This window comes from Felis catus, chromosome B4 (assembly GCF_018350175.1).
Source record: "Felis catus isolate Fca126 chromosome B4, F.catus_Fca126_mat1.0, whole genome shotgun sequence".
In the NCBI taxonomy this organism is placed as follows: domain Eukaryota; kingdom Metazoa; phylum Chordata; class Mammalia; order Carnivora; family Felidae; genus Felis; species Felis catus.
This window is the reverse complement of record NC_058374.1, coordinates 138,613,587-138,629,153: the sequence shown is the minus strand read 5'-3', so window position 1 is coordinate 138,629,153 and position 15,567 is coordinate 138,613,587. Positions and strand designations below refer to the sequence as shown.

General features: G+C 59.9%; 1 protein-coding gene across 1 annotated transcript in view; it reads left to right on the top strand.

Annotated features, from left to right (window-relative positions):
* The window catches only part of CELSR1 (cadherin EGF LAG seven-pass G-type receptor 1), a 137,964-nt gene that overhangs the window by 99,369 nt on the left and 23,028 nt on the right, over positions 1 to 15,567 (top strand). Inside the window, 10 exon segments of the mRNA XM_011284343.4 lie at positions 4,026 to 4,211; positions 5,252 to 5,365; positions 6,241 to 6,415; positions 7,464 to 7,605; positions 9,458 to 9,578; positions 11,414 to 11,597; positions 11,935 to 12,036; positions 12,657 to 12,751; positions 13,236 to 13,445; positions 14,656 to 14,839. Of these exon segments, the coding sequence (XP_011282645.4) occupies positions 4,026 to 4,211; positions 5,252 to 5,365; positions 6,241 to 6,415; positions 7,464 to 7,605; positions 9,458 to 9,578; positions 11,414 to 11,597; positions 11,935 to 12,036; positions 12,657 to 12,751; positions 13,236 to 13,445; positions 14,656 to 14,839 (1,513 nt within the window).

The following is a 15,567-nucleotide window of genomic DNA, read 5'->3' as shown; positions in this document are numbered from 1 at the left end:
ACACCCAGGGATTGTCCCTCTTAGAAAGCCCACTTTCTGACCCTTCTCAGAGCTGATCTGCCTCCTGATGCAGCAGCGGCACGTGGGACCTGTTCCTCGCCACTGCCCTGGGCCCAGGGACTGGTCCTTCTGCCCAGTGAGGAGTGGCCTTAGTTCCCGGAGTAGGCTGTGCTGCGGTCAGAAGGTCAGACGTGAGATGGACCCCATGGAGCGTCCACTCCAATCTCTTTTTGCTCAGCGGAGGCCTAGAGACTCTGGGTTCTGGGCCCCGTGGTTCCCTTGTGCCCCGGGCTCTGTTGTGCCCACAGGACCCCCTCCCATCACCCCTGTGGGCTGTCCACCTGGAAGCACTTGCAAATGGCAGGGGCAGCGGGTGGGGACACAGGCACTGTCTGGCGCCCCCTGTGGGCTCTGTGTCGGAGGCCAGTGTGGGCAGGACCTCGAGGGCTCCCAGTGGACAGGCAGGCCCCAGACTCGCCCACGGATCAGTGAGGACAGGGTGCCAGGGGGCCACGACTAACCCTGTCCGGGCAGGGGGGCTGGGGGCTCAGAGCCCTGACGGAAGCCTCTCTGTCTTCCACCTGCCCGGCTCACCTGCGTCACCGCTCAGCGGCATTTCCAGCGTGGACCCATTCGGGGGTGCTGAAGGGGGTACCTCTGCGCCTCCGATAATTTCAGCTGTCGCTGTTTCTCCTTAGTAACTCGTGACTTCAGAGGTTTCCAGGCAGTCCCAGAAGCTAGGTCCGGGCCAGAACTTGGCAAGCACACTTTTGCCTCAGGATGGCATTTTTCTCTGTGGTTATCTCACGGTGGGAACAAATTAAATTGGCTCCTTCGATTCAGGTGATGAATTGGAACTTGTAGGTTCTCCTTTGGCAGCGGGGTCTCCGTAGGAAAAAAGTATGCTTTCAGGAGGAACAACACTGAAAGCCACAGACTCCCGTATTGTTTGAGTAATTACGTTATGGGTAGCTAATCCAAAAATTTAGGTTTTTTTTTTTTTTTTGGCCAGGGACTGTGGCCAGCCCCTCCCTGTGGAAGGCTGGGTGGCAAGAGTGGTGGCCTTGGGGGGAATCCTCCAGACCTCGGTGGCCACCCAGAAGGGCGCTCCAGGGCCCGAAGGCCGGTCAGCTGGGCGTTACTGGAATGTTCTGGGTTATTGCCATGTGGTGTGTTTGAACACAGGCCTCCTGCAGACCCTGTAAGCTCTGTGGGGCAGCCGCGTAGGTGTTCCTGGCCTCCGCGGCAGGCCAGACAAGCTACGTAGTCCTCCTGCAGCCCAAACAATTTGGGTAATTGCACTCAGGCGCCCTCGCTTCGCCTGCATTGTCAAGGGAGATAACCTGGCCATTGTTGAGTGCTGCCCCTCTTAAATCCGGCGACAGACCTGAGGTGGTGAGCAGTTACTGTGCATGGGCCTGGAATTCATTCTGTTGCCTTTGTCTGTAGACATATGTCATGTTTATTGTTGATCCACTGGCCTCAGGGTTTTGTTGCAAGGAAAGTGCATAGCCAGGGAGATTAAGGACATTGACTTAAACTTCTGTGGACAAATGGAGACAAAGCCGAAAAAGGTGAAAAAGTCCTCTTTATTTCACTCTCGATTAAGACCCAAAACCAAAAGGGGCGCCTGGGTGGCCCAGTCGGTTGCGCGTCCAACTTGGGCTCAGGTCACGACCTCACGGTTTGTGAGTTCGTGCCCCGCATCGGGCTCTGTGCCTACAGCTCAGAGCCTGGAGCCTACTTCGGATTCTGTGTCTCCCTCTCTCTTTGCCCCTCCCTTGCTTGCACTCTCTTTCTTTCTCTCAAAAATAAGTAAACATTTAAAAAAAAATGAAAGGAAAATAAACATTAAAAATTTTTTTTAAAAAGACTAAAAACCAATATATGTTATTGGTTGCATAATCTTGGTAATCACTTAAAAACATTTTCTGTTTTCCATTATGATTTCTTCTTCGATCCTTGGGTATTTAGAAGTATGTTTCTGGATTAGCAAACAGGTGGCGTTTTCTAGTAAATCATTTTGTTGTTGATTTTTGCATAGTTGCAGGTCAGGGAAGGCATGCTGTGTGATTTCAGACTTTTGAAATGTGTCGAGACCTGCTTCGCAGCCCAGCATTTCATCGTTTCTTTGTGTATGTGGCACCTATGCCTTGAAAGAATGTGTGTTCTATAGCTGTGTTCTGTAGTGTCCTATATACATCAAGTGAGTGAAGTTTGTTAATTGTGGCATTCAGACTTTCTATGTCATTGTTGATTTTTGTGTCTGCTCAGTTGCTGAGAGAAGTGAGTTTTAAAAGTTTGCAACCCTCATTGTGGATGTCTCTCTTGTTCCTTTTAGTTCTGTCAAGTTTTGCTTTATACATTTTGAGGCTGTGTTGTTAGGTGCATACAAATTTAGAATTGCTTTATTTTCCTGGACAAGTGACTCTGTCATACTATGAAAACTGCCTTATGTCTAGAATTTTTTGTTTGCCTTCATGTCTACTTTGTCTCCCTTTGTCTCACTCTACTTTGTCTCACATTAATAGAGCTACACCAGGTTTCTTTTGGTTGGTGTTTACGTGATGTGTCTTTTTCTAACCTTTACTTTCAACATTTCTGAATCCTTATATTTTATGTTTGTCTCTTTTAAGCAGTGCATTCGTAGTTGTTTTTTTTAACCTATTCTCTTACTTGAAGCCGTCTTTAAACATGAGTATTTTGGGGCGCCTGGGTGGCTCGGTCGGTTAAGCGTCCGACTTCGGCTCAGGTCATGATCTCACGGTCTGTGAGTTCGAGCCCCGCGTCAGGCTCTGTGCTGACAGCTCAGAGCCTGGAGCCTGTTTCAGATTCTGTGTCTCCCTCTCTCTCTGCCCCTCCCCTGTTCATGCTCTGTCTCTCTCTGTCTCAAAAATAAATAAACGTTAAAAAAAAATTTAAAAATAAAAGTAAACATGAGTATCTTAGGTTAGTTGCAGTGCAGCGTCTCCTTACATGTCTTTCAACATGGTAGCTTCAATCTTGTCTCCCGAAGTGTAACATTTACCTACAAAAGTAAGTCTAATGGTCACCTGAATCTGTCTCCTTGAAAGTTCTGTGATTCCTCAAGTCTGTCCTCAAGTCTATGTCTGATGATTCTATTTTATGGATCCACCCGGGGCGGCGGGGGCGGGGGCGGGGGTGGTCTGTTTCCATCCATTCTTTCTTGTGTCTCTTGGTTTTCACACACCCTGTCTTATCTCCTTGGGTATGTGGTTATTTTTGATCGAGTGCCGAACATCGTATTGAAAACACAGATAATTTGATGCCAGAATGGTGGTGTGGCTGTCCCTCGTGTTTGCTTCCGACGGGCACCCCCACATACCTTGGGTGGGTTCCGAATCCCAGGTTCTGTCATCCTAGCCCCAGGAGCCTGGAAAGCTTTGCTCCTCTGTTCGGCTCAGCTGACAACCATCAGCGGAAGGAGACCCTGAGCTCCTTTGTGCAGATTTCTGTTTTCTACCCGGTCGTGGCTCTGTAACCCAGCCTTGAGTCGCTCAGTACTGCATCTTGCGTTTCTAGGTGTTCTCAGGAAGAGGGTTGGTCCTTGAGGGGAAACGAGATCTTGGCGTTAAAGATGTTTTCTTAAAACAGGAATGTCTTAGGCCAGTTACTTTGCCTATGGCTTTTTTTGTTGTTTTTTTTTTTGGTACGTATATATAAATGTGGTGGCTTGACTCCCACCTCATAAAGTGGAACATCTGCCTCCACAAGTAAGAGCCCGGTAATCATCTGAGTCTGTGACTGTTCCCAGTAATTAAGCCCCCCGTGAGTTATCTTGCCTGCCCTCTGTCCACATTTGACACTTCTTGCCACGGAAAAAGGCATAGGATCTTGAAGAGTGTTACGGGCAACAAACAAGAAATTACACTTGGCCTACTTTTTAGGTTTATCTGTGGCCCAGTGCCCTGTTTGCACGGCTCTGTTATGTAAGTGACGGCAGAGTGTTTTCTGTTCTGCTGTCGTCACATCAGCTGGTAGGTCTGGCTCTCCCTGTCCTACAGATCCTGAACAACCACGTCCAGTTCGAGGTGTCCCACGGCCCCTCGGACGTGGCATCCATGAGGTTGTCCAGGTCACGCGTGACTGACGGGGAGTGGCACCACCTGTTGATAGAACTGAAGAGCGCCAAGGAAGGCAAAGACATCAAGTACCTGGCGGTCATGACCCTGGATTACGGGATGGACCAGGTGAGTTGGCACCTGTGCCCTCTTTGGAACAGGCACCTTCGCCGGGCCTACGGAGAACCGAGTGACCCCTCCACGTGCCGGGACGTGCCGGAGCCCTGGAGGGTTTTGGGACACGCGTTCGGGCCCCCCTGAGTTTGGGCCTCACATCCTGCCTTACGCTGCGGTCACCAGTGTCTGTGCCTCCTCCCCCTGCCGGATGGTCAGCTCCTGGACTCAGGAACTGGACCCCATCCGTCTGTTCTCCCATCGTGGTGCCGTCGGCACCTGCAGCAGCGGTCTCTTTCAGCAGAGCTGACCAGGGTGACGACTGGGGCTTGGTGCTGTGCCTCTGGGGCACACAGATAAATAACACACGGGTCCTCGCCCTCAGGGTGGGTGGCGCGTGAAGGTGGGTGAGCAGACGAGCCCGGGTGAGCAGAGGGGGCAAGCGACGGGCGAGTGGCATTCGGAGCATGCTTGGCGAACCGCACTGGGCTTCTCCTGGTGGCGGCTGGTAACGAGAGGCCCTTTTTCTGGGACGTCCGCCCACTTCGGGGGCTGCTTGTGAGTTCTCTGCCCTCGAGGTCCGGGCGCATCTCCCGCCTGGCTCTGAGGACAAGCAGCTGTTCTGTTCCACGTGCAGCCTTGCAGGGCCTGAGGGTCCAGCAGCGACGTTCGCAGATGCCTGCCATCCTGCTTGTCCTTTCCATTCGCTGCTGTCTTCTAGTCCACCGGCATTTTCCTGCAGTGGCTCATCAGCGGTGCCCCTTGGGGAGGTGGGAGGGTTGCCCCCGTCCCCCCGGCCGGCCGTCTTGGCTGGGCCGGGCGGGGAGGACGCGCATCCTGGGACCCGGTCCCCGCTCCTGCCTGTCACACACAGACGGCTGCGTCCTCTCCTGAGAAGGCCGAGCCCGGCTCGCCCCTCTGTTTGGAGGCCCACGTGTCCTCGGGCTGTGGGGAGCTTGCCCGAGTGACCGCGTCGCCAGCCTCTGGGCGTGTTCTTCCCAGAAGATGTTTCCGGAATGTGGATGTAGCCCCCCCCCCCACCTCTCCCGCCACAGGACACGGTGCAGATCGGGAACCAGCTTCCGGGGTTGAAGATGAGAAGCATCGTCGTGGGCGGGGTGTCCGAGGATAAGGTCTCCGTGCACCGCGGTTTCCGGGGCTGCATACAGGTAGGGCAGAGCCGTGGCGCCCGCCCCCCCGTGGGCAGCTCGGGGCCCTTGGTCCGCCTGCTGCCTTTCAGTGAATGAGTCATTCGTCTGATAGCCGACCCAAGCTTAACGGTCCCGCTTCCAGCTTAGACCCGTCCTCCCCGTGGTCCCCTCTGGCCCTCCCCCCGCATCCCCATCACCGCATCACCGTCCGCCACGGCAGCTTTGCCTTCACGTCCTGTGTGGCACGTGCCCCCCGCTGCCTCCCCCGGGCCCCCCCCCCCAGGCCCACCTGAACCTGCTCATCCCCCGGAGCAGGTGTCCTAGCAGCAGCCAGAGTGACCTGTCAGTCGAGTAGCTCTGCTCGCGTGCCCCTGGCCTCCCGCTGCAGGGAGATGAACTCCCGACCTGCCTCCCCTTCACGGCCCCCACCCTCCTCGGTGACCGGGCAGTGCCATCTCTGAGCGCCAACCCCCTCCCCCCCCGCAAAGCGCTGTCCCGCAGCGTGGAACTCGCCGTGTGCGTCCCCACCGCGGTGATGTGCGGGCCGCCCCGCTACCCGGATGCCCCCGGCTCCCACGAGACGCCACCTTCGTTGGCGGCCGCGCTCTCCCGCCACCCGCATTCGCTTTTCCTTCAGGACACCAGCCACGGAACTGTCGGAACGCGGACTCGCTCTGACTCCGTTTCCGGGCGGCTGGTCTACCCACCTGGCGCTCACGCCTGCCGTGGTTCCACCTCCCTGCCCCCCACGCAGGTCCCAGCTCTGTGCATACGTGAAGGGTTGCTTTTTGACGACCAAGAGAACTTGGGGCCCTCTTACCCCCTGGTTACTTTGGGGGGTTCCCCCCACCCCAAGACACGGGGCTGAATCCGGCTGCCCCTCTTTAACTCAGGGGGTGAGAATGGGCGAGACGTCCACCAACATCGCCACGCTCAACATGAACGACGCCCTCAAGGTCAGGGTGAAGGACGGCTGTGACGTGGAGGACCCCTGCTCCTCCAGCCCCTGTCCCCCGCACAGCCGCTGCCGCGACGCCTGGGACGCCTACTCCTGCATCTGTGATAAAGGTGGGAGCCCCGCCCACACCCCCCGGCACCCTGCAGCCCCTGAGCAGAGGGCCGTGCTTTGGCCTCGAAAACACACGGAGGAGAGCGGCCTTGGAGCAGCCCCCGACCCGTGCTGGTCTGCGGAGGGCGGAGCCTTGTCACTAAGGAGTGTGCCCTCGCTCTCCTCTTTGTTCATATTTACTTATTTTTGTATTCGCTTTAAATGTTTATCTCTGAGAGAGGAAGAGGGAGACTGCGAGTAGGGGCAGAGAGAGAGGGAGACACAGAATCCGAAGCAGGCTCGGGGCTCCGAGCCGTCAGCACAGAGCCCGAAGCGGGACTCGAACCCATAAATCGTGAGATTGTGACCTGAGCCCAAGTCGGATGGTCAACCGACTGAGCCTCCAGGCACCCCTCTTTTAATTTTTTTTTTTTTTTGAGAGAGAGAGAGAGAGAGAGAGAGAGTAGGAGAAGGGGCAGAGAGAGAGAGAGGGAGAGAATCTCAAGCAGGGTCTACACTGTCAGCACAGAGCCTGATGCGGGGCTTGAACTCACAAACCATGAGATAGCGACAGGAGCCGAAGTCAGACGCTTAACTGACTGAGCCTTCCAAGCGCCCCTGGGCCTTCTCTTCTTAAACTTCGTTCCCATGTCTGGTCCTCACCTGAGGCACAGGGGACACTCCAGGCTTTATCCTCAGGGCACAGGATGAGGGGAGGGAAAGAACTCGGGAACGGCCCACACTGTAGAAGATTATACTCTCAGCCTGAACGTTGAGGTGCTGCCATCCTGCTCTACTGGTACCCGTCCCCCGTGTGTCCTGGGGAGGCCGGGCCTCCTGCCCTCCTGGGGGGCCCCTTTCTCTGCCTTTCCAAGTCTGACCCACCGAACGTTTGTGCTTCCCGTGACTCCCCCATTTCCCTCGGGGGCATAGCCCGGAGAGTTGGGGGAGCCACGACGGATCGCTTGAGACGTCTTCCCCTGCAGGCTGGGGCTCCAGAGGGCGGGCCCGTGATGCCTCGGGCGGATTCTGGCGGGGGTGGGGGGTAACGCTGGCCTGTCCCCGCAGGGTACTTTGGAAGGAAGTGCGTGGACGTGTGCCACCTGAATCCCTGCGAGCACGTGTCGGCCTGCGTGCACAGCCCCAGCTCCCCGCGGGGCTACGTGTGCGAGTGTGGATCCAGCCACTACGGGCAGTACTGCGAGAACAAGTAAGACGACCCGCCTGTCGCGTCCCGCGGCTCCTTCTCAACGTTTATTTATTTTTGGGACAGAGAGAGACAGAGCATGAACGGGGGAGGGGCAGAGAGAGAGGGAGACACAGAATCGGAAACAGGCTCCAGGCTCTGAGCCATCAGCCCAGAGCCCGACGCGGGGCTCGAACCCACGGACCGCGAGATCGTGACCTGGCTGAAGTCGGACGCTTAACCGACGGCGCCACCCAGGCACCCCAAGCGGCTCCTTCTCGTGACGCCTCTCCTCCTCTCTGTCGCGTAGCACAAAGATACGTAGGATTCCAGATAACACGGACATGGCCGTTTGTTTGTTTTTCAAATTGGGCCAGAAACGAGTAAGAGTTGAACTGGCACCTGGGACGAACCGCGTTTGAGCACGCTCCCACTGCGGGGACAGACAGCGGGACTCACGTGTGTAGAGCCCGGCCGTGCACAAAGCAGGCGGGCACTGGGGTGCGGGGGGCCAGCCCTGCAAGCCGGGAACAGAGCGTGGCTTTTTGGAGGCCACGGAAGCCTGGCAGAAGCGTGGCAGGATCGAGCGTGGGTCTCAGAGGGCCCCGGCCGCCGCGTGGAGCGGGATGGGAGCAGGTGAACGCCGGAGGCAGGGAGGCCGGGAGGCTGATCGCGTCCCCGAGGGCTGGCATTGCAGGGGCAGAGGGCGGCAGAGGCGGGAGGGGGAAGGTGCCCCGCAGCTCTGGGGTCCCCAGACTGTGAGAGCAGATCCGTGAGCACCTGACTGGAGCCCCCGGCTCGGCAGTTCTGGCGTGGTTATTTTTATGCCCCTGCTGTGTACACAGTCAGTACTTAATAATTGCTTGCCAGGCGGGTGAGGGAGTATGAGAGGTTCACTGCCGGCTGGGCGGGTGGGTGGACGGAATGCCACTAGCCGGGACGGTGAACACGGGGCGGAACCCGAAGGACGTTCGCTTGGGGAGGTGCGTCCCACAGGTAGGGGGTCTGCAGATGATGCTCCGGTGTGTGGTCAGGGTGGGGCGCGGAGGTAGGGGGACAGTGACAGGCAGCGGCCAGAGCCCGGGAGGGGTGAGCGTGGCCTCGTGACCTTCGACGCCACACGTCTCCGGGCCTGCTGGGCTCCCAGGGCACGACTGGGCCTGGGTCGTGATTCTGAACCCACCGCTGGCTCCAGCCCGTGGCTGCACGGAGCCGACCACGGTCCAGGTCACATCCGTGGAAAGGCAGCTCTGAGCGTCTCCGGGGACGTGGCCAGTGTTTGACTCGGGCACCCGGGAAGGCGTGGATGCCCTGGAATCCCTTACTCAGGATCTGCCTGCCAAGGACCTTTTCCCGATAGGCGCCCCCCCCCCCCCGCCCCCGGGTCCTGCGGAAAGGTTGCCCAGGGCAGTCAGGCTCGGTCTGCTCTGTTGGGGCTGGGGTTGAGAAAGTCTGGCCCGGCAGTGGGGTCACTTGTCACTGAGCGCCCCCGTGAGCCAGGCGTCCTGGGGTGGACACCGATGGGTGCCGTCCCCGCGGCTTGGAACGTGGCGAGGTCACGCTGATGGGACGTAAGCCCAGTTTGGGGTGCTCGCCTGTTCTTCCGGGTAGAAGAAAAAATAGCGAGCAAACAAATCATTTTAGAAATAAGTTTTGCAGGTAGAAGCCCTCCGGACATGGGGCCCCTGGAGGCTGGGATCCTGAGGGGTCACGGGAGAGTGAGGTTGGGGACGAGCAGGGGGGATACGGAGGCCACTGCAGGGGGAGGGAGGGGCCCAGAAGCAGGGTAGCTCAGCCTCCCGGCCTGCGACAGTCTTCCTCTGGCTCCAGGAAGGGTTATGCACACCTTCCCTCTGCTGGCCTGTTTTCCCGACAGGATCGACCTTCCATGCCCCAAAGGCTGGTGGGGGAACCCCGTGTGTGGACCTTGCCACTGTGCCGTCGGCAAGGGCTTCGATCCCGACTGCAACAAGACCAACGGACAGTGTCAGTGCAAGGTGAGGCCCGGCCCGCGGGCGGATGGAAGCCACGTCCCCACCGCCACCTTGGGGAGCCAGCCCCGCGGGATGGGCGAGTGCAGGGACGCGTCTGTTTGGATATAGATACACACACCCATGCGTGCACACACACACACACCTCGACGTGGACATATATGCACGTGCACACACATCCACCTAGACATACACACACGTGTGCTCAAGCCCTAAGCCCCGGGAAATCGCGACTCACCGATGTCCCCAGTACACCTGGGCTGGTCTTTATCCCTGCGCTGGTTTGGCCCGTGGGAACCCGAGTCCTTGGCCCCACGCCCCGCTGGTAACCGGAAACAGTCTCTGAGAGCCTGACTCACCCTTGCACCACTGCCATTCTTCTACTTTCCTGGTCTTTTGTCAAATTTCCTCTCCATGATGGCTGTAAGTTTTAATCTATGAAAAGCTTTGGGGCGCCTGGGGGGCTCAGTCGGTTAAGCGGCCGACGTCGGCTCAGGTCACGATCTCGCAGTCCGTGAGTTCGAGCCCCGCGTCGGGCTCTGTGCTGACGGCTCGGAGCCTGGAGCCTGTTTCCGATTCTGTGTCTCCCTCTCTCTCTGACCCTCCCCCATTCATGCTCTGTCTCTCTCTGTCTCAAAAATAAATAAATGTCTAAAAATATTTTTTGAACTATGAAAAGCTTTGCCTGCACCCCACCTGGGGTGTCTGTCATTCTCCTGCGTGGTGCAGTCACCTCGTGGTGCCAGACCGCCACAGTGCTCTCGGGACAGCCCGTGGGAGACCGCCCACCGCCCGCCCGCCCCCCCCCCGGGTGTCCTGGAAAATGCCACGCACCTTCAGAATCGTGTCTACATTGCTATGTCGAGCCGCTGGTCACTTGAAACCCAGAGGAGAGATCTGCCCCCCTTGATGAAGGTCGCGACTGCCAGGGCGTAGGGTTGTGCCCACCCAGGGAGGGAAATGGCCGTCACGGGTACTCTTGGCCGTTTAACATCAGTAACGTCCCCCGTGCACCATGGTGCTTCCAAAAACCGAACGCTGTCTCCTGAAACACTTAACATCTGCTCCAGCCGGAGCAGGTCAGGACCGGGCCAACCTCATGGAGCCAGACTGGGTGGGTCATCTGTGGGAGGAAGGTGGCAAGGGTATTTGGGAAAAATGTACCTGGGATTTGTTCTCATCAGAAATTACAGAAAATGCACAACAGTATCTAAAAGGTGACGGTGACACCCATCTCCCCTCCGGGGGCGACTGCTAACATTCTAGGGCCTTCTCCAAGACACTAAAACACACACAGTGGGGACAGTCCCACACTCCTTCCTGACACAGGAGCCCGGACACTGGCCGTGGCTCTGCCCAAGTCACAGCCCATCCCAGTCTTCAGCGGGGACGCTCGAGTGACCTGGCAAGGGCAGCATGGCCAGTCAAAGCCTGGATGGGCACAAACCCAGGACCTTGCAGTCTGAAGCCCGTGCTCTTGGCCGTCACCCTGACCTGCCCAGTGGTGGACACTCAGGTGGCCTCTGGTTTCTCTCGGTTAAAAAAGACGTGGCAAGGGCCATCCTTGTCCTTCAATCTCCATTTGAATCCAGTATTTTCTAGGACAGATAGGCAGGCTTCCCACAAGTCTTTGCTAAGAAGTTAGAAGGGTGCTTTCCTGGAGACTGCACCTGCCCGTCCGCCATGGCGGGCGCCCAGGAAGCCCCCGGCGGGGGGATGTGGGTGGAGGGCAGCAGAGAGAGGCTGAGGAGCCGCGCTGTAACGTTGACGCGCTCTGGAAGAATCGAGGTGTAGAGCCCCGCCGTGTGTGGAGTCCCACGCACGGCTTCTGGCTTTCGCAGGAGAATTACTACAGGCCCCCGGACCAGGATGCCTGCCTGCCGTGCGACTGCTTCCCGCACGGCTCCCACAGCCGCGCCTGCGACATGGACACCGGGCAGTGCGTCTGCAAGTCGGGCGTCATCGGCCGTCAGTGCAACCGCTGTGACAACCCTTTCGCCGAGGTCACCACGCTCGGCTGTGAAGGTCCGAGCTGCCCCTTGAACCCCTCAGGCCACGTCGCAGGGACAGGCTGCTGGGCGTGTGTGTGCGTGCGTCCACGTGTGCACCGAAGACTCCCGGGGCTTGGGGAGGGTCGGCAGCCTCCCGGCCTGCCTGTGTCCACAGGAGCTTCAGGTGACCTGGCCCTCGCGGAGGGCATGGGTCCGAGCCAGGGCCCCGCCCTCCCACGTTCTCACGCTGATGAGGGAAAGTGCAGGGGTCCGGTTCTCGACACGGGTGCAGCATGTGGGGCGCTGTGCACCCTCGCGGCCACGGCCATGGCCATGCCCGGCTGAGTGGCCTTCTTTCCCCCGTCCTCCAGTGATCTACAATGGGTGTCCCAGAGCATTCGAGGCCGGCATCTGGTGGCCGCAGACCAAGTTCGGGCAGCCGGCCGCGGTGCAGTGCCCCAAGGGATCCACGGGTAAGTGCCTTGGCCTGTGGCATCCATTCCAGGCAGGAAATTGGTCGAGGCACGTGGCTTACGGGAGACTTGGCCGAAGCATGGGAACTCACGGGACGTTCTGCGTTGACGAAGTTTTGTTCCCTTAACTGTCAGTGGCGAAAGCTGGAAGGGCTGTAACGCAGACACGAAGGGCCTAGTGGCCGGGATCGGGCAGGCTGCGTCGCTGTTCCCAGCGCTGGGTTCTCTGTCATATGGGGGTGGGAGCCGCGTCCGCGCCCCGAGGGGGGTCGGGAGGTCCAGTGAGACCACGCATCAGAGTCGGATTCGCAGCAGGCGTGCAGACAGACAGACAGACGCTCGTCATTCGGCAAACGACGGAGCCGATTTCTCTTTTCGTGGACTTGCTCACGTGTTTGCTCGTAATCGCTGGGTGGCCCACGTGGCCCCTGGCATGAGGGAAGAGAGGTTGGGAGGGCCTCTGGCCGTGGCACCTGCCTGGCCCCGGCCCCACCCAGGGCTGTGCTTCACTCCTGGAGTTCACGTCCCCGCTGAACAGACGGGATTTGCGTGCATTCAGGTAAACGAGCGTAATTAACAATTGGAATTTCAGGGTTTCCTCTCTGTTCCCCGCTCCCCAGGGAATGCAGTCCGGCACTGCAGTGGGGAGAAGGGCTGGCTGCCCCCGGACCTCTTCAACTGCACCACTGTCTCCTTCGTGGAGCTCAAAGCCATGGTAGGCCGGGCCTCGGGGTGGGGGGGGGGGGGGGTGGGGGGCGTGCGCGCAGCGGGGTCAGGAGAGGGGGCAGGTGCCAGGGGCTGGGCATGGCTTGGGCGCATCAGCGCCCACGTCTGTTCTGGGCACCCACAGCCGGGCGTGGCTGCTCCTCCCGTCGGGGCCAGCCCCGCGCCTAGATCTGGAAACGCGGAGTCCCCACATTCCGGTCCCTGCCCCCGATCTCGCCCGTTTGTCCCCGCGTCTCGCTCTTTGTCCTTCCCTTGGCGGTCTCTTTCCAGCGCCTTTTGGCCTGACAGCCAGCCCCTCCTTTCTGGTTCCACAGTTAACGACCAGAGTTCGTTTTGGGGTTTTGGACTTTTAAAGTCCTCGTCGGACGAGGAAGCTTTTACCGGAAGGGAACGGGTTTCTGAGTGACAGGAAGGAGCAAAGGGGCCACGGCGGCCGTGCAGACGTCTCGGGTGCCCCCCCCCCCCTTTTCCAGAACGAGAAGCTGAGTCGTAACGAGACGCAGATGGACGGCGAGCGGTCCCTGTGGCTGGCCAGGGCGCTCCGGAACGCCACACGGCACGCGGGCGCGCTCTTCGGCAGCGACGTGCGGACGGCCTACCAGCTGCTGGGCCGCGTGCTGCTGCACGAGAGCGGCCGGCAGGGCTTCGAGCTGGCGGCCACGCGGGACGCCCGCTTCCACGAGGTGAGGCCGCGGAGCAGGGAGCCCTCGGGGAGGCCCCGCAGGCCGAGGACGCGTCCGGGCCCGGGCGTCCCGCGGGGTCGGCGGGCGGCCCGGGTCTGCCCTCAGCCGTTCAGGGTCGCCGCGCCCAGCATCCCCCGGGCAAAACTTCACTTTCCGCGCCGGAGCCGGCACGGGGGCCCGCGAGACCGATGGCGGGCGTCAGGGGCATTTTGGCGAGGGCACGGGCGGGTCACGGTCTCGGGCGTGGGGACGGTCACGGCCGCCGGCCACTGACCACTCAGTACCCGCGTTCCGTGTGGTGTAGCGACTCGGCCCCTCACGCCCACATCCCGTGACGCAGCACGGTTACTGCCGCGTTTTACAAGTAAGGAAACTGAGGCAGAGAGCGCCAAGGGCACGTAGCCTGTAAGGGGGCTCCAGAGTCTGTGCTCCCACCTCGAGGGCCTGCTTTCCAAGGACACGATGTCTCCTACAAAGAACGTCCTGTTTTCTGTTTGAGTAACTGGCCCCTAAGTAACGTTTGCTTAGAGCGGTGGGTGAGGAGACGCTCATTCGTCCCGACGTTTGTAAAGTGCCGGGCGGTGAGCAGTGTCACCCGTGCTTCCTCCGGACTCCTCTCCGGACCTCCCCATCCTGCAGAGCCCCCGGGGATCCTCTCACCCTCACGGAGCCCCCAGGGAACCTCTCCATCCGTAGCAAGTCAGGGCCCCCTTGATTGCATTTCAATCCGAGCCCCAGTTTGGGCCAATGGAATTTGTTCTCATTTCTGAGTCTTTGCAAAAAGAAGTTCCCCTCCTGGTTTTCATCCCGGAGCCCCTATGGACACCCCGGGTCACCTAAACCCTGAGACGTCGGGGTGGGGGGTCAGGAGTGTCACCACAGGGTAACCCGCTCTGTGTCCTTGGGCCGCATCGCTACATGGTCAGCAGAGGGGGCGGCGGGGGGTGGAGTTCTGATGCAACCGAGGGCCATCCACGTGCCTTGTCCCCTTGGCGTCGTGGGAGGGACGTGGGGACGCCCTCAGCAGGCTTCTCCGTGACACGTGGCTCCTGCCTCTGACACGGAAAACAGGGAGGATGTCTCCCCGTCCCTGAGCCTGGGCCGGCCTGGTCTGGGCGAGCTAGAGGCCTTCCCGAGCCGGCGTGCTCCCGGCCGCGCCAGTTCGGCCCCGCTCACCGCCTGAGCGCCCTCTGTGTGTCTGTCTGAGCAGGACGTGGTCCGCACGGGCAGTGCCCTCCTGGCCCCGGACACCCAGGCCGCGTGGGAGCAGATCCAGCGGGGCGAGGCGGGCGCCGTGCAGCTGCTGAAGCGCTTCGAGGCCTACTTCGGGAACGTGGCGCGGAACGTGCGCAGGACCTACCTGAGGCCCTTCGTCGTCGTCACCGCCAACATGAGTAAGGGCGCCGGCCGCCCGGGTGCGCGCTGTGCTCCAGGCGTGGCCCCTGCTGGGCCGTCTTTAGGGAAGGGTCACCAGCCGTGTTTCCTCGTCCGCAGAGAGACAGGACCCCCTCGTCCCGGTGTGTGAACCGGGGAGACGCACACGTCACTCTCGCGCCCAGAGAATCGGGGGCAGCTGAGGTGAAACGCTGCAGGCTGGACCGTGGGGGTCCTTCCAGAACTTGGCTCTGAGGCTGTCTAGGGAAGCGGGTGTGGGGTCTGCCTGCAGGCCCAGCCCTCCAGGCTCACGCCGGGGGGTGCGGACCCAGGGAAGTACAAGAGGCAGGCTGGCCAGGCACCTGGCGATGGGGGAGCATCTGTCTGCCCTTCCCGAGTCGGGGGCTGAAGGTCAACAGAGCAAATACCTCACGAACTGAGTCACCCTAGCGCCCAGGACGGGCCATTCTGAGGTCCGAGGGTTTAAATGCTTCCTTCATGGGGAGCAAGGCCCCCTGCACACCCACCTAGACAGGGCTGGCAAGCCCCTGGGCGGGGGCCATCTCCCTACAGGCGGGGGGCCCTCGTCTCCTCTTGCAAATGTTTATTAACACCCAGGTGGGGGGCACCGGGGCAGCCCTGGGGATTGCTTTATGTATATCCGTCACCAGAAGGGCCTGACTGAGCCTTAACCCAGAAGTGGCGTCCCTGCCGTGAACCCTGGGGCTGACTGGGGAGGGGCCCTCGC